Source organism: Trichomonas vaginalis, chromosome I (genome assembly GCF_026262505.1).
Source record: "Trichomonas vaginalis G3 chromosome I, whole genome shotgun sequence".
Lineage (NCBI taxonomy): Eukaryota > Parabasalia > Trichomonadida > Trichomonadidae > Trichomonas > Trichomonas vaginalis.
Window position 1 is genome coordinate 19,097,841 of NC_067203.1, and position 21,008 is coordinate 19,118,848.

The 21,008-nt window shown below is 35.9% G+C and overlaps 6 protein-coding genes and 3 pseudogenes across 9 annotated transcripts, besides 6 other annotated features; 6 read left to right on the forward strand and 3 right to left on the reverse strand.

Moving 5' to 3' along the window:
• Positions 1-3,765: part of a mobile genetic element that runs on past the window's edge.
• Positions 32-59: a terminal%2Cinverted (terminal inverted repeat of Mariner transposon ID:TVAGG3_1011660).
• Positions 32-1,335: a mobile genetic element.
• Positions 128-1,255, forward strand: TVAGG3_1011670 (Mariner transposase; the record flags this gene model as incomplete). The annotated part of the gene is made up of 1 exon (XM_051254558.1): positions 128-1,255. The coding sequence occupies one exon, from the start codon at positions 128-130 to the stop codon at positions 1,253-1,255; it is 1,128 nt and encodes a 375-aa protein (XP_051080132.1).
• Positions 1,308-1,335: a terminal%2Cinverted (terminal inverted repeat of Mariner transposon ID:TVAGG3_1011660).
• An 830-nt stretch (positions 3,766-4,595) lies between the features above and the next one.
• TVAGG3_1011690 lies at positions 4,596-5,227 on the reverse strand (annotated as a pseudogene). Its single transcript has one exon. A coding segment is annotated over exon 1 (632 nt).
• Positions 5,228-5,244: 17 nt separating this feature from the next.
• On the reverse strand, positions 5,245-6,073 carry TVAGG3_1011700 (protein of unknown function, DUF4106 family; the record flags this gene model as incomplete). Its single annotated transcript, XM_051254559.1, has 1 exon — positions 5,245-6,073. A coding segment is annotated over one exon (829 nt), but the record flags the coding sequence as incomplete, so codon positions are not given.
• A 724-nt stretch (positions 6,074-6,797) lies between these two features.
• Positions 6,798-8,185, forward strand: TVAGG3_1011710 (annotated as a pseudogene). The gene has a single exon. A coding segment is annotated over exon 1 (1,388 nt).
• A 185-nt stretch (positions 8,186-8,370) lies between these two features.
• Positions 8,371-10,494, forward strand: TVAGG3_1011720 (alpha-mannosidase 2C1 family; the record flags this gene model as incomplete). Its single annotated transcript, XM_001579172.1, has 1 exon — positions 8,371-10,494. One exon carries the CDS (start codon positions 8,371-8,373, stop codon positions 10,492-10,494), a length of 2,124 nt encoding a protein of 707 aa, XP_001579222.1.
• Positions 10,495-10,594: 100 nt separating this feature from the next.
• Positions 10,595-11,725, forward strand: TVAGG3_1011730 (mannose metabolic process; the record flags this gene model as incomplete). The annotated part of the gene is made up of 1 exon (XM_001579173.1): positions 10,595-11,725. The coding sequence occupies one exon, from the start codon at positions 10,595-10,597 to the stop codon at positions 11,723-11,725; it is 1,131 nt and encodes a 376-aa protein (XP_001579223.1).
• Positions 11,726-12,229: 504 nt separating this feature from the next.
• Positions 12,230-13,250: a mobile genetic element.
• A 388-nt stretch (positions 13,251-13,638) lies between these two features.
• TVAGG3_1011750 (sphingomyelin synthase protein) lies at positions 13,639-14,816 on the reverse strand (the record flags this gene model as incomplete). Its single annotated transcript, XM_001579174.2, has 1 exon — positions 13,891-14,709. One exon carries the CDS (start codon positions 14,707-14,709, stop codon positions 13,891-13,893), a length of 819 nt encoding a protein of 272 aa, XP_001579224.1.
• Positions 14,817-15,718: 902 nt separating this feature from the next.
• On the forward strand, positions 15,719-16,354 carry TVAGG3_1011760 (protein of unknown function, DUF4106 family; the record flags this gene model as incomplete). The annotated part of the gene is made up of 1 exon (XM_051254560.1): positions 15,719-16,354. One exon carries the CDS (start codon positions 15,719-15,721, stop codon positions 16,352-16,354), a length of 636 nt encoding a protein of 211 aa, XP_051080134.1.
• A 214-nt stretch (positions 16,355-16,568) lies between these two features.
• Positions 16,569-17,236, forward strand: TVAGG3_1011770 (annotated as a pseudogene). Its single transcript has one exon. A coding segment is annotated over exon 1 (668 nt).
• An 829-nt stretch (positions 17,237-18,065) lies between these two features.
• Positions 18,066-21,008: part of a mobile genetic element that runs on past the window's edge.

Here is a 21,008-nt window from a genome sequence, read left to right on the forward strand (position 1 = left end):
AAGCCAAAAGTTTGAACGGTCTCCATTTGTATAGGGTGTCCAAAGGTGCGTTTAGCACAGCGCTCTATATGAGACTATTAAAGGAGATATATGCTGATTATAAATATATAATAAAAAATATGAATATATGTATATGATGAGTATGTTGTATTTTGGCGCCATGCCGGGATATAAAATGAATTTTGAGACAAGAGGCGGTTTCGCGGGAAATTTTGGCGGGATTTTTTTCATTTTTTTAATGAATCATAAAGAAAACATCCTCGCTCTTGCAAAAAAATGCAAAGACTGTAAAAAAATCTACGAGACATTGGTAAAATGCTTCGGTATGGATGCTCCTAGCTATTCCACTGTAACGTATCATGTTAGGATGTATCACTTCATGAACAAAAAGGCGCCCATCATAAAAATTGACAAAAAATCGCCGGATCAAAGAAAAATCAAAGCAATTCTTCAAGCGCTAGATGAAGACCCAAGAGCATCACTCAGAAGGATAGAGGAGATGACAAAGATACCACGTACAGCAGTCGGTTATTATCTGCACAATTATTTGAACTACAAACTAGCGTATACACGTTGGGTTCCGCACAACCTTAATTCAGTTCAAAAAAAATCTAGAGTCCAATCTTCGAAAGAGCTCCTCTCTATATTGGGTGCGTATCAATCCAAGAAGTTTCGCTTTTTAGTAACAGGGGACGAGTCTTGGTTTCAATATGCAACAGAAGCCAAAATCATGTGGATCCCGAAGGATGAAAATCCGCAAACATTCCCGAAGAAAAAAATTGACACACCAATGATGATGTTGTCGGTTTTTTGGGGAGTGAATGGCATCATCGCAATTGATATTCTTCAAAAACCTAATACGATGAATGCTCAGTATCTAATTGACAATGTTCTTACTCAAATTATCAATTCTGATGAGTTTGAGAAATCCAAACAACAAAAACAAAAGTTTGCAATTCATTTTGATAATTCAAGAGTTCACAAAAGTCATAAGGTAATGAATTACTTAGTGGAAAACAATGTCAAAGTTGTTCCAAACCCAATTTATTCACCTGATATTGCACCCTCTGACTTTTATTTATTCGGCACGCTAAAAAAGAGAGCTGAAGGACGCGAATTCGCGAGTCCAGATGATCTTGAAAATTTTGTAAGAGAGCAATTTGAGCAATTTTCTCATGATGATTTAAAGCGTGTCTTTCAAGCCTGGATCGATCGCTGCGAACGCGTGATTGAATCCAATGGTGATTATATTTAAATAAACTTTATATATATGTAACTTGTTTATTTCTATTCGCAGTATTCAGGTTTGTGCTAAACACACCTTTGGACACCCTATATATTGAGTTTTTTGACCTCCTGTATGAGTCCATACTTTCACATATGGCATAATAGAACTTTGCATTTCAGGGTTAATAGTTGTTGTGAAGTTGTTGTTAAAGTTCATAGCATCTAATGTCAAGTTGTATGACCTCATATCCTCAACTGTAGAATATTCTTCTCTTGGATAATATTTGCCATCTATGTTTATATGATATTTAATACCAGGGTTGTAGAAACAAGAATAGTCATTTATAGTTCGTCTGAACAGTACAAACATAGTATCTGCATGTTTCATTGCAGTTGTTAAAGCAATATCTGTTCTTGCACCTGCGGCTCCTGGATTTTGGTTTCCAACTTCACCTGCAAAGTCTTTGACAGATATTTGGTGTATAGGGAACATAAGTGGAACTGCAATATATTTGGCAGCTAAAGCATTTGAAATATCTGGGTCCAACATATAGACTGCAAGTCTGCTTTCTATTCTCTTGCATTCAAATTTTTCGCATGTGAACTTAACTGGGTCCCAAGCAGTTCCAGCAGCATTGAAATAATAGTTTACTTCATTGTTGAAGTTTGAGAAACCAAAGTCTAAGTCAACTTTGTCTTTGCAAAATTCGGCGAATGACGTTTGATTTGTTCCCTTTACGTCTGTAATAGTGAATGGGTCTTGTGTTGGTGCAATGACTAAGTTATTTTTGCTTGGAGTAAGTTCGATAGAAATTTTTCCTGCCCAGTTTGGCAAGTATCTTAAAAACCTGAAGATGAGGAAAGATGACAAAGGAACTCTAAGTTTCAGTTTTACTTTGGTTACTGCTGCTGCAGTTTGTCCAGAAAGGTTAACATAAACTCCTGGAACGTTAGGGTCAAGTCTTCTTATTTTCTCAATAGTTGCATACTGGTCTGTTTGTTCTCTAGCTTGTGGTTGTACTGAGTTTCTCAAAGCGAACCATTCATAGTTTGCCCATGTTACTGTTTGAACTAAGTCAGAGTTAGAATATATCTTATATCCCATGAAAACTTCTGGAGCATATTGGTATCCGACATAGAAAATTCCATTGCAACCTTTCTTGTCAGACAACTTGGCAGAAGGTTTTATTTCAATGTCTTGTTCCACGTATAAGAATGAGTTGTCAATAGAAATAATATGAAACCTGTCGCAAGCAATATCTACTGTTGTTGAAGAACCTTCTCCAAACTCACCTACGTTTCCATAAGAAACAGCAGTTGTATATTCGTAAGTTCCAGGAACTATTTCTGACCTTCTAATGGCATTGTCGCATTCGTTATACCATTCGGAAACATTTCCGTTCATGGCATCCAAAACTGTTGGCGTTATATTCTGAGCGGCGTACATTTCATATGGGTAAAAATATAGAATAGTTGGATTTATATGTCATAATAGAACCCACTCGGACCAAGCTTTACTTTCTTCCTGACTGAGTTTTTAACTGAATCTTTAACTCTTCTTTTTCCTTCATTGCCACTACTTTCACTAGATGAAGTTACTTCTTCACTACTTTCACTTTGTTCTACTCTTCTCTTCTTCTTTGGTGTCGCTTTTGGTAACTTGCCCTCTGCTTCAAGTTGTTGCATCTTTGCCTCATGTTCACCTAGTATGTTGTAAATTTCCCATGTCCTTTTTGCCTTTGGGCTCTGGTCGCCCATCTCAGGTAACCTATATCCTAGAAAGATTTTGTCATAGTTTGTATTTGAGTCTTCGCTTATTGTTTGCATGACTCTTTCCTGAGTTTCCGGTTCAAGCTCTTCAAACAGAGCTTGTCCATATGGAATAAGCTCGTTTCCAAATATATGTTTTTGTAGCCATTCTGGTTTTCTTTCCATGTAACCAATAATATCTTTTGTGAATGGGAAAGCTTTTACCCAACGTTTCAGTCTTGCGTCATTTATTTCTGTAGTTGGTTTTATTTTGTCAAGGAACATGTTTTTCAATACTAACATTTCATTTGGTACTGTCCATTTGAGTTTTCTTAAATATTCATCCCTTCTCAGTTCATTGTCTGCAAAGTAAGTTTTTATGACATTTTGCAAACTTTCGTTTGCAAGGTCATGTACAATAGGTTCTCTTCCTTCTCTCTCCCTAACTTTCTTTCTAAACTCTTCACCAAATATACCATCTCTATGGTTCTGTGTAGTTCTTTGAGATAAATGTTCTAGAACGTCAGGTGTTATATTTCCCTCAGCCATGTTCATTTCATACTGGTCCAAAATATCTGCATCTTTCATATCTTTCAATGGCATTAAAGCCGCGCTGAAAATACCCGTTATATCTGGTTCACCATTCACTTCCATTGCGTCTACAACTTCTTGGAATTGAGGTTGTAAGTTTATGAACCACCTATCCGGATTAGCTTTATGACCCCATTTCATTGTAGTTCCATAGTCTGCAGAAACAAAAGTAGGTTTGTTTCCATATTGGTTAGGTTCTGAATGAACTTTAAACAATGTTTCATTTCTATATGTTTTGTTGAAATTTAACCTTTTATTTTCACCGAGTTCAGCCAAAGATTGAACGTTATATGGTCGTAAGTAAAAAGGATTATTGTATTTGCGTACATTTTCTTTCAGTACTTCCATTCTATGCTGAATATTTTCATCTGATGTTGGAGTCTTTTGTATGTCGGTGAACATTTTTCGATATTCTTCTACTATGTCAGCCGAATTTTTCTTAGACTCTTGGAAAGATTCCATATTCACCTCATACTCTTGTTGAGGGTCAAGATTTTTCGGCTGTTCCAAATCTTCATCTAGTTCTGTGAAGTTAGTTTCCAAAGGAGGGACTTGTTCGTTTCCTTCAGGCTCTTCTAGCTGTTGTTGCTGAACTATTTCTTCCATGTCTGGTTGTATCTGAACTTCTTCCTGTTGAGTTTCTTGTACCTCATCTGCTGGCATTTCATATATTCCGAGACCGTTTTTAACAAGTTCCCTATCTAAGTCATCCGGACTCATAAACCTTTCTTCTTTCGTTCCGTCTCTATTTTTTACGCGTTTCATGAAGAGAGTTGAATTATCATTTAGCTCTGACATCAAATATCTCGGAGTAAATTCATCCATGTCATTTGGATGATATGCTATTAAATCATATCCCTTTGCGAGCTTGTATTTTCCAGGTTTGAGATTATATCCGATTTGATGCTGAACCATAAAGCTAAATAGGTTCGGGTCAGTATTTCCTTCCTTGAACTTTCTAATAGCTTCTTTATATCTGTCACTAAAGTCAAGAGTATCTGGGTAACCATAATCTTCCTTAAGCATTTTTAAGAATTCTTGGTTTCCTTTTTCTCTACTTCTTTTGTGTCTTTGCTCTGTTTGTGGTTGCTGTGCAGGATTTTGAACTGTTGGTTGTTGTGCTGGTTTTGGTTGTGGTGCAGGTGCTGGATTTTGAACTGTTGTTGTGGTGCTGGATTTTGAACTGTTGGTTTTGGTTGTTGTTGTGGTGCTGGATTTTGAACTGTTGGTTGTTGTGTTGGTTTTGGTGCATGCCTGTGTCTGTGTCCATGTGACGATGTAAATGTTTTAGGTAGTCCTGGTGCAGGTGCTTCTCTTGGAGGGTTTGGTGGTATATAAGTTCCACCAGCTGGCACATATGTTCCATCTGCAGCATAATGTCCTACATGACTTTTCGTTTTTAAGAAAGCATTTACTAGGTCTGTTTTGGTCTGTTGTAACTCTTTTTCTTGACTTTCCACAACAGTGCTCTAACGGCGTCATAGGCACTTTGAACTGCCTGTCTCGTTGCTGCATCTGTTATTTTCGTCATATTTTGTGCTACTTCTCTTAACTCTTTGTCGAAACCTTCAGACTTCAGTTTCTTTCCAGATGAGAAGTCGTTCACTAGTTTCACCTTACTATGAAGAGCTTCGAAGGCATTCTTAAAGTCAGCATTCATTAAAGCTTCATTTGAACTGTCTTCATCCGCTTGTATTTTTGTCCTTATTGACCCTATAAGTTGGGCTGCTTTAGCGTTGGCTTGGGCATCTAACCAGTCATTATTAGCTTTTATAATATCTGCGCTTTTCATTGCCTTTTGCATGGCTGCGTCGTTATTTTTACTTTCTTGTGCTAAGTTTTCATACTGTACGGTTTGGTTTTGCAACTGTAAAAGTTTTTCTGCCTTTACATTTGCTTCAACTTCTTTTTTATACTCATCGCTATCCATATATGTCTTCATGGCTTTTTGTTTTATCTCTTCATCTTTCAGTACTTTATATTGAGTAGTATGGTTTTTCAAATTTATAACATCTTGTTCCATTTTTGCTACTTCTGCTGCTTTTTCTGACACTTTTTTCGCATATTCCTCTGTACTTAGTTCTTTCAGTTGTTCTTCTTTCTTCTTTTTCTCTACGTTTAACTCATTTAGTTTCTTTGTGTGTCTGTCATATTCTAGTTTCTTTTCGTTTTCACTTATTTGTTTCTGTATGTCTATGTTTGACTTTTTGACATCTGTTATTTGATTTTTGAGTGAACTCAAATTCATTTGACTTTGAGGGTTATAAGCTGTTCCGTCTGCAGCTCCACCATAGCCTGCCATTTTCGCTAAAAGTGCCGCTCTTAAACCTCCACTCTGTGCACCAATAACTCGGTTTAAAAGCATAGGGTTGCTTGACATTTGTTGCAACATAGTGGGGTCATTCATCATTTGTTGTTGCAACTGTTGTTGTGGTGTCAGTTTTACTATTGGATGTTTCAATGCTCCCTTCCTCTTACGTATATTCTTACGTAGCTTACGTGGCATTTTAAGTGAAGTTAAAAAGCGGTTTTTGACAGATGTTTATATGACACTTTTTGTTCAGCACAAAAAACTACTCGGTCAAAGTGTTGTCAGTTTTGTAAAATAACCGTCCTATCTCATTCTATAAGGGGGAAAAGGCTTCTCAAAGTATACTTCCTTGGAACGCCTGTAACTTTTCCTGTAGCGACGATAGACCCTTACTTGTCCGGACAAAGTTATACTATTTTGAGTGCTCTACAAAAAAGTCAACGGCGACGACTCTCAAAAACCGTTGTGTAAAAAGTTTTACCGTTGGACAAAAAAGTATATATAGAAAACAAAAAACGTTTATAGTTCATTCAATATTTGAGATAAACCGTTTTTCCAACGGTAACTATTAAATAAAATAAAAAAATAGAGGGGGTCTCCGTTGACGAAAACGGTTTATCTCAAACTTTTCTATGAGTGGTCCGAAAAAAACAGTTCATTTTTCATAATGGAAGGAAGAACAAGTGTCGCAAACAATTCGTCGACTACCTCTGCAGTTAAAGTTCCTACAACTTATGTCTCACCATTCTCAAAACCCTTACGACCTCCTATAATACCAAAGCAACCTCCTCATACAATTCAAGACAAATTGTCCAACAATTTGAGTTCTTCTTCTTCTCAAAACACAACAGAAACATCTGAAACAGTTGTCCAAACAGCACCAGAACAAGTTTCACATAGTTTTACAATTCAAGACAAATTGTCCAACAATTTGAGTTCTTCTTCTTCTCAAAACACAACAGAAACATCTGAAACAGTTGTCCAAACAGCACCAGAACAAGTTTCACATAGTTTTACAATTCAAGACAAATTGTCCAACAATTTGAGTTCTTCTTCTTCTCAAAACACAACAGAAACATCTGAAACAGTTGTCCAAACAGCACCAGAACAAGTTTCACATAGTTTTACAATTCAAGACAAATTGTCCAACAATTTGAGTTCTTCTTCTTCTCAAAACACAACAGAAACATCTGAAACAGTTGTCCAAACAGCACCAGAACAAGTTTCACATAGTTTTACAATTCAAGACAAATTGTCCAACAATTTGAGTTCTTCTTCTTCTCAAAACACAACAGAAACATCTGAAACAGTTGTCCAAACAGCACCAGAACAAGTTTCACATAGTTCTACAATTCAAGACAAATTGTCCAACAATTTGAGTTCTTCTTCTTTTCAAAACACAACAGAAACATCTGAAACAGATGTACAACCAATAGAACAAGATATAGTCTCTCAAACTACAAGTATGTTAACAAGAGCACAATTTCAAGATTTAATTTCTCTTGAACAATATTCGAGTAACGAAACACAAAGCGACGACTGTAACCTCTCGCTACCCGAATCCATTCAAAGAAAATACGCCATGAAAAGACTGAAATTGTTGTATAAACTTCTTAACAATTGGGGGTCGAAGACAACTCAGATTATAGTGAAATGTTTAACAAAGTCATAGAATCTCTTAAACCAATTGAAAACGACATAAAAAATCCCGGTGTTCTTGTAGACCTTTTCGCCTCAAAATTACCAGTTACAACTAATCTAATAGCAACACAAGCTATAGAGCAATTTATTTTATGTTTTCCCAAGCAATATAGACAACATCTGAGGGAAACAAGAATAGGAAAATTTCAATTGGTGTATCCTACAACATACAACTATTACAAAGAAGCAAATGAATATGGAGAACTCTCATTCCATTTCACACTTTCAGTTCCTGAGGGAGAAGAAAAAGCAATCTATCATGTACAATCTCTTGCAGGATGTGAAGGAAAACCTCACATAATAACTACTGTTGCAATTGACAAACCTGCAAGAGTCGAAGACGATGTTTTGTTCGCGTCCATTGCTGGTTTTGGCATGGGAGAACCAATTCCAATTTCCCATTTCACAGAATACTCAGCACAACATTTTCAAAATGTAGAATTCGTGTTCTACGACCATCAAAAGTTCCTGCTAACAAAACCAAAGAAACAATTTGTCTCAATATTTGTTGCTGGTCATGTGGTTGACAAAGAGCCATCAGATACTGACTATGAAGAAGAGGAGGAGGAAGAAGAAAACGATAGCGATGTCGTTCTTATCGAATAAAAACTTTAATTTTTTACTATATAATTTTTTTAGTTCTCCTCTAGGTTTTTTTAGGGGCTAGAGGGCACGAAGTGCCTGGAAGCCCCACTCACCTGACCTGCATAATGGTTTTTTATTAGTACTGATGCTAAATCTTCAATAAAATGCAATTGTCATAAAATTGATCTCACCTCATTAATTGAGAAATGAAAAGCATTAATATTGGTTGTTTAGTTGATTCCTCTGTTGGTATTGTTAAGTTTATCAACACAGTAACAAGAAATACTATTAACCCATATTATTATCATGCTTTGTCCGGTCCAATGAAATATAATTTCGTTCAGTACGATCAAACAAAGGAAAATGATTACGCAATTGTTTTGCTTGTTGTTGATCCATCACGGCCTTTGACTAAACAAGAAGAACAAAATATTTTAAATAAATTGCCTCAAAATGCTCCAAGAGCTGTTGTAACGATTAATCAATCTGATGCAAGCATTGGTATCATGAAAGATATTGACCCATTGTTTTCGATTACAATCAATACAAATACTTTTGATGGTGTCGATATGTTATTGTACCAAATTGCTCAGTATACGATGAAGGATCCAAACGTAATTTATGATATGCCTCATATTCTCGATAAGTTTGAAAAATATCTCGCATTGATTGATCTTAACCGTGTTATTTCGTTCACTCCGGCTACAAATACACAGGTATGCAAAGATGCAACTGCAAGCTTCAAGATCCCAAGCAGCGAAGCATCATACAAGCGGGAAGATTTCGATAATAGAAATGGCTACCAATTCGGAAAATTACAGTATCACTGGATTGCTTTCAAGGGTAAAATCGCATTACCACCTTCATACGACCCTAAAAAGCATGTTATCCGCGCAAAGTTTGGAATTGACAAAAATTATTTAGAAGATACAAACGATGACAACAATCCAGTCGGTCCAGAAGGACGAATCTGGCTCAATGGTCAGCCTCTTGGTGCAGTAGATAGCTTCCATGATTCACATGTCATCACAGAAGGCGGAGAAATGGAAGTTAGAATCTTCACAGGTCGTTGCTGGACCAACCACCATCTTTCTCAATTCGGCGTCGAAATTACTGAAAGAAATACAGAAGCAATTTACTATCGTCTTAAATTCCTCGACAGAGTCATCGACAAGCTCTCAGATTCGAATCCAGACAAGATCAGATTAATCCGTACTGTTGATGCAGCTGTTCGTTCTCTCGACGTTCATGATTCATACGAAAATGGAATGTGGGACATTAGAATTCATGATCCCAATTCTACTGCATTCTATGCATCAGTACCTCAATGCCTTGAAATTCTCAGGAGCATTGCTTACATGCGTCCTTCGAATGCCAATGATGATCATTTTTCAATTTCAATGATCGGATACAACCATCTTGATACTGTCTGGCAGTGGCCATACGCAATTTCCCACTTCAAGTCGGCAAATACCATCACTTCCATGCTCCATTTGATCGAAAATCCGCCAGATGAGTTCAAAGACCCAGTCAAATGGCAATATCTCGCAACAGCAAGCCAACACTACAAATGGCTTAAGGAAGACGACCCCGATTTATTCGAGCGCGTTAAATCAATGGCGAATGACAAAAAGAGATGGATTGTTGATGGTGTTTCATGGTTGGAACACGAATGTGTTGTCTTAAATGGCGAATCTATGATCAGACAAATGCTCTACGGAGAGAAATTTTTCACAGAAAATCTAAATGCAGAGCAAACATGCTTATTCCTTCCAGATTGCTTCGGTTTCAGTGCTGCATTACCTCAAGTATTGCAAGGATTCGGTATTGACGCGTTCATCACCTCAAAGATTTCATGGAGTGAATATAATGACTTCCCTTACCACACATTCGTATGGAAAGGCAATGATGGCAGCGAAGTATTGAGCCATTTCATTTCCGATCCAGCTTCCTGGAATCCAAAGGTTTCAATGTACACAGGAACCGCCACAGTTAGCGAATTACTCGGAACGTACCAATCCTACAAGCAGAGAGACATCTGTCCGCACTCAGCATTGACAACAGTCGGAAACGGTGACGGCGGAGGGGGATTAACAGAAGAAATGATTTGGAATCTCAATTTATTGAATGAGTTCCCTCAAATTTCTCAAGTTCCTAAAGTACAGTTCCCAACACTTAAATCCTTGTTTGAAGAGATCAGACAGCAGAAGAACTTATTACCTGTTTGGGATGGCGAACTTTATTTGGAATACCACAGAGGTACACAAACAACCATGGAAGAGACTAAAAGACAAGTACAAGACAACAATGTACAAGAGGACATTGGATGATTCATATGAGATTGTTGAATTGAATTTCAATGATGAAGATCCAACAGCTAATGAACCATTTGAATACAACGTTTCAACGAGAACTGTTACAACAACAAAGATGAAAGTTCAATTCAATAAATACGGTGGGATCTGTTCTGTCATTGTCAATGGCCGTGAATTCATTTCTGATTCTGTTCCTCTTTTCTTCATTTACGAAGACAGACCATTGCAATGGCCCGCATGGGATATACAGCTCTACCACAAAGAAATGCAAGACAAGAGTCCTGTTTTACTTACTTATTCATTGTCAGACAAGAACCAGTTGATCTTTACATGGCAAGTTCCTGAGATCTCTGAGAATTCAACTGCAGAACCAAGTATCATCAGACAATTAATCTCATTCCAGGGAACAACAATCGATATGAAGACAGAAGTGAAGTGGACACAACACGATAAACTTCTCAAATATGTTTTGCCAACGACTATCAGATCAAGATTTGCAAGGTTTGGCCTCCAATTTGGTTACATCGAGAGAGAAACTCATAAGAACACAACATGGGACTTTGCGAGATTCGAAGTTCCAGGAAGATGGGTTGATCTAAGTGATGCAACAGGTGGTATCACAATGACAAGTGATATGAAAGGCGGTTATGATGTACATGAAGGAACAATGATGATGTCACTTTTGAAGAGTCCAATGTCTGTTGACAAATGGGCTGATTTCGGAAACAGAAGACATGTCATTAGACTTGATTTCCACACAGACAATTTCAGTTCAAGAAGCCAAATGATATCCGATCAATTATGCAATCCAAAGACATTTTGCCAGACTCAAAAGCAAGTTATGACAAATGTTTACAAACAATTCATCTCATGTGATGAAAAGAAATTGCTCTTGACAGCGTTGAAAGTCAGCGAAGATGGAGAAGGAGTCATCGCAAGATTCGTTGAACCTTGCGGAGGATGGGTAAAGACAAATGTCAAGTTTAACTATTTATCACAAGGAGAGTGGACATTCGCTTTAGTTTCAATGAAGGAAGTCATCCAAAAAGTTCTTCCAAAGGTCAATGGAAACAGTGAAATTGAAATCGAAGCGAAACCATTCCAAGTTATCAGTGTTTTGATGAAAAAGTCACAACAAGCTCCTGTAATCAGAACACAGACAATTCAGCAGCAGAAACCACAGCAAATGTCTTCCCCATCAAGGTTTTCTACTTCTAGTTTCCAAACAATTATTGGATATCCATAAGTTTTATAGTATAGTTTAAATTTTTTTAATAAAATTATTTTTATATCTTATTCATAACATTTCTTTTTTGAATTTATTAATCTCATATCATTATCTGCTTTAATTACATGGTTTTCTTATATCTTTGTTGTATGTCATTGTTTTCTCTTCGTGATCAAATCCATAATTTTTTCATTATATTTTTTTAAGTAAGTAGACAATATATAAGACATTTGCGTTTTAATTATGAAATATCAAGTAAAAAAAAGGAGAATATCAAATTATTATAAAAATATATTTAAAACATGGTAAACGAGTATATAGATGCATCGCTTTGCATAGTAAAGAAGGATTCAACTTATTCAAAGAATGATATGAAAATTGATAAAAATCAACCACAATAAAGCAAATTTGATCTTTATTCTGATAAAGGATATTCATTATTAGAATTGTAATGTTATCACCAAACGGTTGATTGTTTAAACGTAATATAAAAATTTATCAAAAAATAAGGCATGAAAAAAAGAGTAGGGGTAATTTTAGCTAAAAGTGACACACCCGTGAAGGGTGTGATTACCGATCGGTAATTTCGACAGTTTAGAATTTAAAATTTTTTATGGAACTGTTGCGAGTTTCATAAAGAATTTAAGGAATATAAGCAAAGATTTGAATCAAAATCTTAGACCTAAGCCGCTCGATTCGCTCGCGGCTTCCGCGAATTACAGATCAGCAAAGATTTGAATCAAAATCTTCGAACTAAGCCGATCGCTTCGCTCGCGGCTTTCTTTATTATTTTAAATTTGCATATTTCCATCAAAAGTTCATAAGGTAAAAAATTTCGTTTATTTTTACTAAGAAAAAAAAGGTTTTTGATAATAAATTTATTTTATTTCGAAAAAGTAGCAATAATCGTAAAAGGGTATTGATAGGCTTGCTAAAGTAACTAATTTTAGCTGTCAAATACTTTTGTATTTTGAAGTAAATTAGTATAAATTTGTTTTTACTTTTATTTCGAAAAAGTAACAATAATCGTAAAAGGGTATTGATAGGCTTGCTAAAGTAACTAATTTTAGCTGTCAAATACTTTTGTATTTTGAAGTAAATTAGTATAAATTTGTTTTTACTTTTATTTCGAAAAAGTAACAATAATCGTAAAAGGGTATTGATAGGCTTGCTAAAGTAACTAATTTTAGCTGTCAAATACTTTTGTATTTTGAAGTAAATTAGTATAAATTTGTTTTTACTTTTATTTCGAAAAAGTAACAATAATCGTAAAAGGGTATTGATAGGCTTGCTAAAGTAACTAATTTTAGCTGTCAAATACTTTTGTATTTTGAAGTAAATTAGTATAAATTTGATATTATTTTAACTCCCTTTGAAAACCTCAATTTTCCATACAGAGGGAACGGGAATAGCATCCAATATTCCCTGAGAATGGTTGCGCATTCTCAGTTCCCTCTATATTTCGAACGAAGCTCTCATCGGTCTTTTTTTTAATACTAAACGTTTTTTTCCCTGTCACTTTTAGCTAAAATTTGGGTTTGCCTGAAAAAAATATAACAGTCGATACGCTAAGGTTGTTCATTCAAATGATTGTGATTCGAAAGAGTTTTAACAATGAGCAACAAGATAAATTTGTCGGTAAATTTACAAAAAGATTTGTATACAATTATGATCGCGAATTATTGAATTTTGAAAAGGGAAAAATTGAAAGATTAATGATCGTACTTGAAAAATAAGATATCTTAATAATTGTCTGGTATATGGGCTATTGGCTATAATGGAATGATCGAAAGTTTTGAAAAGCCCGAACTTTAAAAAAAATTAAAACTTTAAAATATTAAAACTATATTATAGATCTATTAAAATTAAGCTTAAAAAATTCTTTGGATTCAATTTTTTCAATGAATTGAATTTTAATTGAAGTTAAAGTAGCTGATTATTAGTAGCTTCGTAGTCCTAATAGCTGATTACCGAGTCGTTGCACACTTGATCTGCTAATTACAATACAAAATCATAAATCATGAAGAAACATTTCTATTTAATCAATCTATCCGACAATATCCGATATTGATTGAAATGACCACTAAAATTCAATTCCAGTCCAGTATACCCGTCAAAACAAGCAAACAAACGAAAAAAACAAGCGATGAAAACCAAAATTAAATTTTTATATACAATACACTTTAATCTCTTTCTTCACCCATTTCAGACCATTCCATGAAGTAAAAATATCTCGAAAGCCAAGCAGGAAGACTCTTGTAAAGTGAAGGATGCTCACAAATTAAGTTATATGTGAACCACATTGTAGTAGTTAAGATAATAGACAGAAGAACGTCAACAGTATAATGGAATCTTGTCAAAATGAGTGAGAATGATCCAATGAAGCCAAGGACCAAATAAAGAACACCCAATTTCTTGTTGAAAAATCTATGATGAATGAGACCAGGGAACATGAATCCCATTGTATGGCCAGAGTATATCATATCGCCGCAAGTAATTCCGCCAAAAAGCGCTTTCCATAATCTGGGAATAGAAATTTCGACAGTAGTATCATGGATTGCAGGACAATTTGGGGATGGATCAGGTAAATAGGTAGATGTCATTGTTAATACGCGCAAAAATGATAAAAGAGAATATACAGCTAAAGTTCTACGATAAATAAACCATCTACGAGAGTCGCATGCTATAAAAATAAATTCCGAAACCATCATGGCGAGCATTAATATGTTCACATACTTTTCATATGGCATATATGGGATTAAATTTTGCAAAGTATCAGGAAGGGAAGGTAATGCTGGTCTCTTTGCCATGGTTAATATTAAAGCAATGCCTGTACCTGTATGAACAATTAAAATTATTAATACATTGAGCATTGTTTTTAATATGTTTGAATATTTACTTGCTTTCCGGAAAAAGCCCTTTTCCATCTCTATTTCTATGACTAATGGGCTTCGATCTTCGCTCCTAAGATCCATTTGTGACTTAGAGCGTGTTGTTTGCATGAATTTTTTTTCTGTTGATTTCCACAAAAAAAAATTTTTTTTTCAGAGCTTTTTTTCAAAAATTGAAATTGAATTGTAAGACCATAATGGCAATATTAAGATATTTTTTCGATAACCATTATAGAAATGATTTTGGCACGTTTAGAATTTGAAACTTTCAAATCCAAGTTAACGAAATTATTGTAGATATATTGGTGAGTATTAATATTTGAATTTGGTTTGAGAAAGATACGAAACCGTTTTTCAAACAAGATCCGTTTTTTAGAAATTTGATTACCTGGCATTTTTTGGTTGGTTTGTTAAAAAACTAGCATGTTATACATTATTGGTGAACTTTCTTAATCGGAGACCAATACATTTGCATAAAATTTTTTTTTCTGTTTATTCATGATTATTCTGATATTACAATATGTTTATGAAAAAAAAAGGTAGTGGGGCTTCCAGGCGCGTTGCACCCTCTAGCCCCGAAGATGTTTAGTATAAATGAAGTTTTTATTCGGAGGGCTTCCAGGCGCGTTGCACCCTCTAGCCCCGAAGATGTTTAGTATAAATGAAGTTTTTATTCGGAGGGCTTCCAGGCGCGTTGCGCCCTCTAGCCCCGAAGATGTTTAGTATAAATGAAGTTTTTATTCGGAGGGCTTCTAGGCGCGTTGCGCCCTCTAGCCCTGAAGATGTTTAGTATAAATGAAGTTTTTATTCGGAGGGCTTCCAGGCGCGTTGCGCCCTCTAGCCCATAAAAAATTTCTGAGGACGAGCCAGTCGGTGACTTTTTTGTAGAGCACTCAAAATAGTATAACTTTGTCCGGACAAGTAAGGGTCTATCGTCGCTACAGGAAAAGTTACAGGCGTTCCAAGGAAGTATACTTTGAGAAGCCTTTTCCCCCTTATAGAATGAGATAAGACGATTATTTTACAAAACTGACAACACTTTGACCGAGTAGTTTTTTTGTGCTGAACAAAAAGTGTCATATAAACATCTGTCAAAAACCGCTTTTTAACTTCACTTAAAATGCCACGTAAGCTACGTAAGAATATACGTAAGAGGAAGGGAGCATTGAAACATCCAATAGTAAAACTGACACCACAACAACAGTTGCAACAACAAATGATGAATGACCCCACTATGTTGCAACAAATGTCAAGCAACCCTATGCTTTTAAACCGAGTTATTGGTGCACAGAGTGGAGGTTTAAGAGCTGCACTTTTAGCGAAAATGGCAGGCTATGGTGGAGCTGCAGACGGAACAGCTTATAACCCTCAAAGTCAAATGAATTTGAGTTCACTCAAAAATCAAATAACAGATGTCAAAAAGTCAAACATAGACATACAGAAACAAATAAGTGAAAACGAAAAGAAACTAGAATATGACAGACAGACAAAGAAACTAAATGAGTCAAACGTAGAGAAAAAGAAGAAAGAAGAACAACTGAAAGAACTAAGTAAAGAGGAATATGCGAAAAAAGTGTCAGAAAAAGCAGCAGAAGTAGCAAAAATGGAACAAGATGTTATAAATTTGAAAAACCATACTACTCAATATAAAGTACTGAAAGATGAAGAGATAAAACAAAAAGCCATGAAGACATATATGGATAGCGATGAGTATAAAAAAGAAGTTGAAGCAAATGTAAAGGCAGAAAAACTTTAACAGTTGCAAAACCAAACCGTACAGTATGAAAACTTAGCACAAGAAAGTAAAAATAACGACGCAGCCATGCAAAAGACAATGAAAAGCGCAGATATTATAAAAGCTAATAATGACTGGTTAGATGCCCAAGCCAACGCTAAAGCAGCCCAACTTATAGGGTCAATAAGGACAAAAATACAAGCGGATGAAGACAGTTCAAATGAAGCTTTAATGAATGCTGACTTTAAGAATGCCTTCGAAGCTCTTCATAGTAAGGTGAAACTAGTGAACGACTTCTCATCTGGAAAGAAACTGAAGTCTGAAGGTTTCGACAAAGAGTTAAGAGAAGTAGCACAAAATATGACGAAAATAACAGATGCAGCAACGAGACAGGCAGTTCAAAGTGCCTATGACGCCGTTAGAGCAGCTGTTGTGGAAAGTCAAGAAAAAGAGTTACAACAGACCAAAACAGACCTAGTAAATGCTTTCTTAAAAACGAAAAGTCATGTAGGACATTATGCTGCAGATGGAACATATGTGCCAGCTGGTGGAACTTATATACCACCAAACCCTCCAATAGAAGCACCTGCACCAGGACTACCTAAAACATTTACATCGTCACATGGACACAGACACAGGCATGCACCACAACAACAACCAAAACCAACAGTTCAAAATCCAGCACCACAACAACAACCAAAGCCAACAGTTCAAAATCCAGCACCACAACAACAACCAAAACCAACAGTTCAAAATCCAGCACCACAACAACAGTTCAAAATCCAGCACCTGCACCACAACCAAAACCAGCACAACAACCAACAGTTCAAAATCCTGCACAGCAACCACAAACAGAGCAAAGACACAAAAGAAGTAGAGAAAAAGGAAACCAAGAATTCTTAAAAATGCTTAAGGAAGATTATGGTTACCCAGATACTCTTGACTTTAGTGACAGATATAAAGAAGCTATTAGAAAGTTCAAGGAAGGAAATACTGACCCGAACCTATTTAGCTTTATGGTTCAGCATCAAATCGGATATAATCTCAAACCTGGAAAATACAAGCTCGCAAAGGGATATGATTTAATAGCATATCATCCAAATGACATGGATGAATTTACTCCGAGATATTTGATGTCAGAGCTAAATGATAATTCAACTCTCTTCATGAAACGCGTAAAAAATAGAGACGGAACGAAAGAAGAAAGGTTTATGAGTCCGGATGACTTAGATAGGGAACTTGTTAAAAACGGTCTCGGAATATATGAAATGCCAGCAGATGAGGTACAAGAAAACTCAACAGGAAAGTTCAGATACAACCAGACATGGAAGAAATAGTTCAGCAACAACAGCTAGAAGAGCCTGAAGGAAACGAGCAAGTCCCTCCTTTGGAAACTAACTTCACAGAACTAGATGAAGATTTGGAACAGCCGAAAAATCTTGACCCTCAACAAGAGTATGAGGAGAATATGGAATCTTTCCAAGAGTCTAAGAAAAAATTCGGCTGACATAGTAGAAGGATATCGAAAAATGTTCACCGACATACAAAAGACTCCAACATCAGATGAAAATATTCAGCATAGAATGGAAGTACTGAAAGAAAATGTACGCAAATACAATAATCCTTTTTACTTACGACAATATAACGTTCAATCTTTGGCTGAACTCGGTGAAAATAAAAGGTTAAATTTCAACAAAACATATAGAAATGAACATTGTTTAAAGTTCATTCAGAACCTAACCAATATGGAAACAAACCTACTTTTGTTTCTGCAGACTATGGAACTACAATGAAATGGGGTCATAAAGCTAATCCGGATAGGTGGTTCATAAACTTACAACCTCAATTCCAAGAAGTTGTAGACGCAATGGAAGTGAATGGTGAACCAGATATAACGGGTATTTTCAGCGCGGCTTTAATGCCATTGAAAGATATGAAAGATGCAGATATTTTGGACCAGTATGAAATGAACATGGCTGAGGGAAATATAACACCTGACGTTCTAGAACATTTATCTCAAAGAACTACACAGAACCATAGAGATGGTATATTTGGTGAAGAGTTTAGAAAGAAAGTTAGGAGAGAGAAGGAAGAGAACCTATTGTACATTGACCTTGCAAACGAAAGTTTGCAAAATGTCATAAAAACTTACTTTGCAGACAATGAACTGAGAAGGGATGAATATTTAAGAAAACTCAAATGGACAGTACCAAATGAAATGTTAGTATTGAAAAACATGTTCCTTGACAAAATAAAACCAACTACAGAAATAAATGACGCAAGACTGAAACGTTGGGTAAAAGCTTTCCCATTCACAAAAGATATTATTGGTTACATGGAAAGAAAACCAGAATGGCTACAAAAACATATATTTGGAAACGAGCTTATTCCATATGGACAAGCTCTGTTTGAAGAGCTTGAACCGGAAACTCAGGAAAGAGTCATGCAAACAATAAGCGAAGACTCAAATACAAACTATGACAAAATCTTTCTAGGATATAGGTTACCTGAGATGGGCGACCAGAGCCCAAAGGCAAAAAGGACATGGGAAATTTACAACATACTAGGTGAACATGAGGCAAAGATGCTACAACTTGAAGCAGAAGGCAAGTTACCAAAAAGCGACACCAAAGAAGAAGAGAAGAGTAGAACAAAGTGAAAGTAGTGAAGAAGTAACTTCATCTAGTGAAGTAGTGGCAATGAAGGAAAAAGAAGAGTTAAAGATTCAGTTAAAAACTCAGTCAGGAAGAAAGTAAAGCTTGGTCCGAGTGGGTTCTATTATGACATATAAATCCAACTATTCTATATTTTTACCCATATGAAATGTACGCCGCTCAGAATATAACGCCAACAGTTTTGGATGCCATGAACGGAAATGTTTCCGAATGGTATAACGAATGCGACAATGCCATTAGAAGGTCAGAAATAGTTCCTGGAACTTACGAATATACAACTGCTGTTCTTATGGAAACGTAGGTGAGTTTGGAGAAGGTTCTTCAACAACAGTAGATATTGCTTGACAGGTTTCATATTATTTCTATTGACAACTCATTCTTATACGTGGAACAAGACATTGAAATAAAACCTTCTGCCAAGTTGTCTGACAAGAAAGGTTGCAATGGAATTTTCTATGTCGGATACCAATATGCTCCAGAAGTTTTCATGGGATATAAGATATATTATAACTCTGACTTAGTTCAAACAGTAACATGGGCAAACTATGAATGGTTCGCTTTGAGAAACTCAGTACAACCACAAGCTAGAGAACAAACAGACCAGTATGCAACTATTGAGAAAATAAGAAGACTTGACCCCAACGTTCCAGGAGTTTATGTTAACCTTTCTGGACAAACTGCAGCAGCAGTAACCAAAGTAAAACTGAAACTTAGAGTTCCTTTGTCATCTTTCCTCATCTTCAGGTTTTTAAGATACTTGCCAAACTGGGCAGGAAAAATTTCTATCGAACTTACTCCAAGCAAAAATAACTTAGTCATTGCACCAACACAAGACCCATTCACTATTACAGACGTAAAGGGAACAAATCAAACGTCATTCGCCGAATTTTGCAAAGACAAAGTTGACTTAGACTTTGGTTTCTCAAACTTCAACAATGAAGTAAACTATTATTTCAATGCTGCTGGAACTGCTTGGGACACAGTTAAGTTTACATGCGAACAGTTTGAATGCAAGAGAATAGAAAGCAGACTTGCAGTCTATATGTTGGACCCAGATATTTCAAATGCTTTAGCTGCCAAATATATTGCAGTTCCACTTATGTTCCCTATACACCAAATATCTGTCAAAGACTTTGCAGGTGAAGTTGGAAACCAAAATCCAGGAGCCGCAGATGCAAGAACAGATATTGCTTTAACAACTGCAATGAAACATGCAGATACTATGTTTGTACTGTTCAGACGAACTATAAATGACTATTCTTGTTTCTACAACCCTGGTATTAAATATCATATAAACATAGATGGCAAATATTATCCAAGAGAAGAATATTCTACAGTTGAGGATATGAGGTCATACAACTTGACATTAGATGCTATGAACTTTAACAACAACTTCACAACAACTATTAACCTGAAATGCAAAGTTCTATTATGCCATATGTGAAAGTATGGACTCATACAGGAGGTCAAAAAACTCAATATACAAATGGAGACCGTTCAAACTTTTGGCTTGGCATTCCATTTGCTGACTCAGAAGACTTTATGGGTGGTATTTCAACTGTTGGTACTGTACAAATACAATATACTGGTGACAGAGACGGTCCAGATGAATTGAGAGCAAAGAAGTTTACAAAACCAATAGCACTTTTCACGGAAGATGCTCTTTGAAGATTCGTTCGATGAAACCTGCTGGGGCTCCTCAGATTGGCATAACGACAGCTTCCATCGAGCAGATTTTGGCAGCAGGTCAGTAAGTTGTTCTTGAACTGACTTCTCTCCGTCAAATATTGACAGTACGCCAGTTTTGACATAATATTGTATTATAAACTTTCCTTTAGTAATATCTGTAAGTTTTGAAGTTATATTTTTGTCTGCTTCAAGAACTTTCACCATTTCAGTTATACCAACTTTCTTTGCTTTATGAAAATATTTAGGTTCAGCAAAGACTGCTATTCTATAACATTTTCCATTGTTTGTGTAAAGAACTATTCTGTCAATGT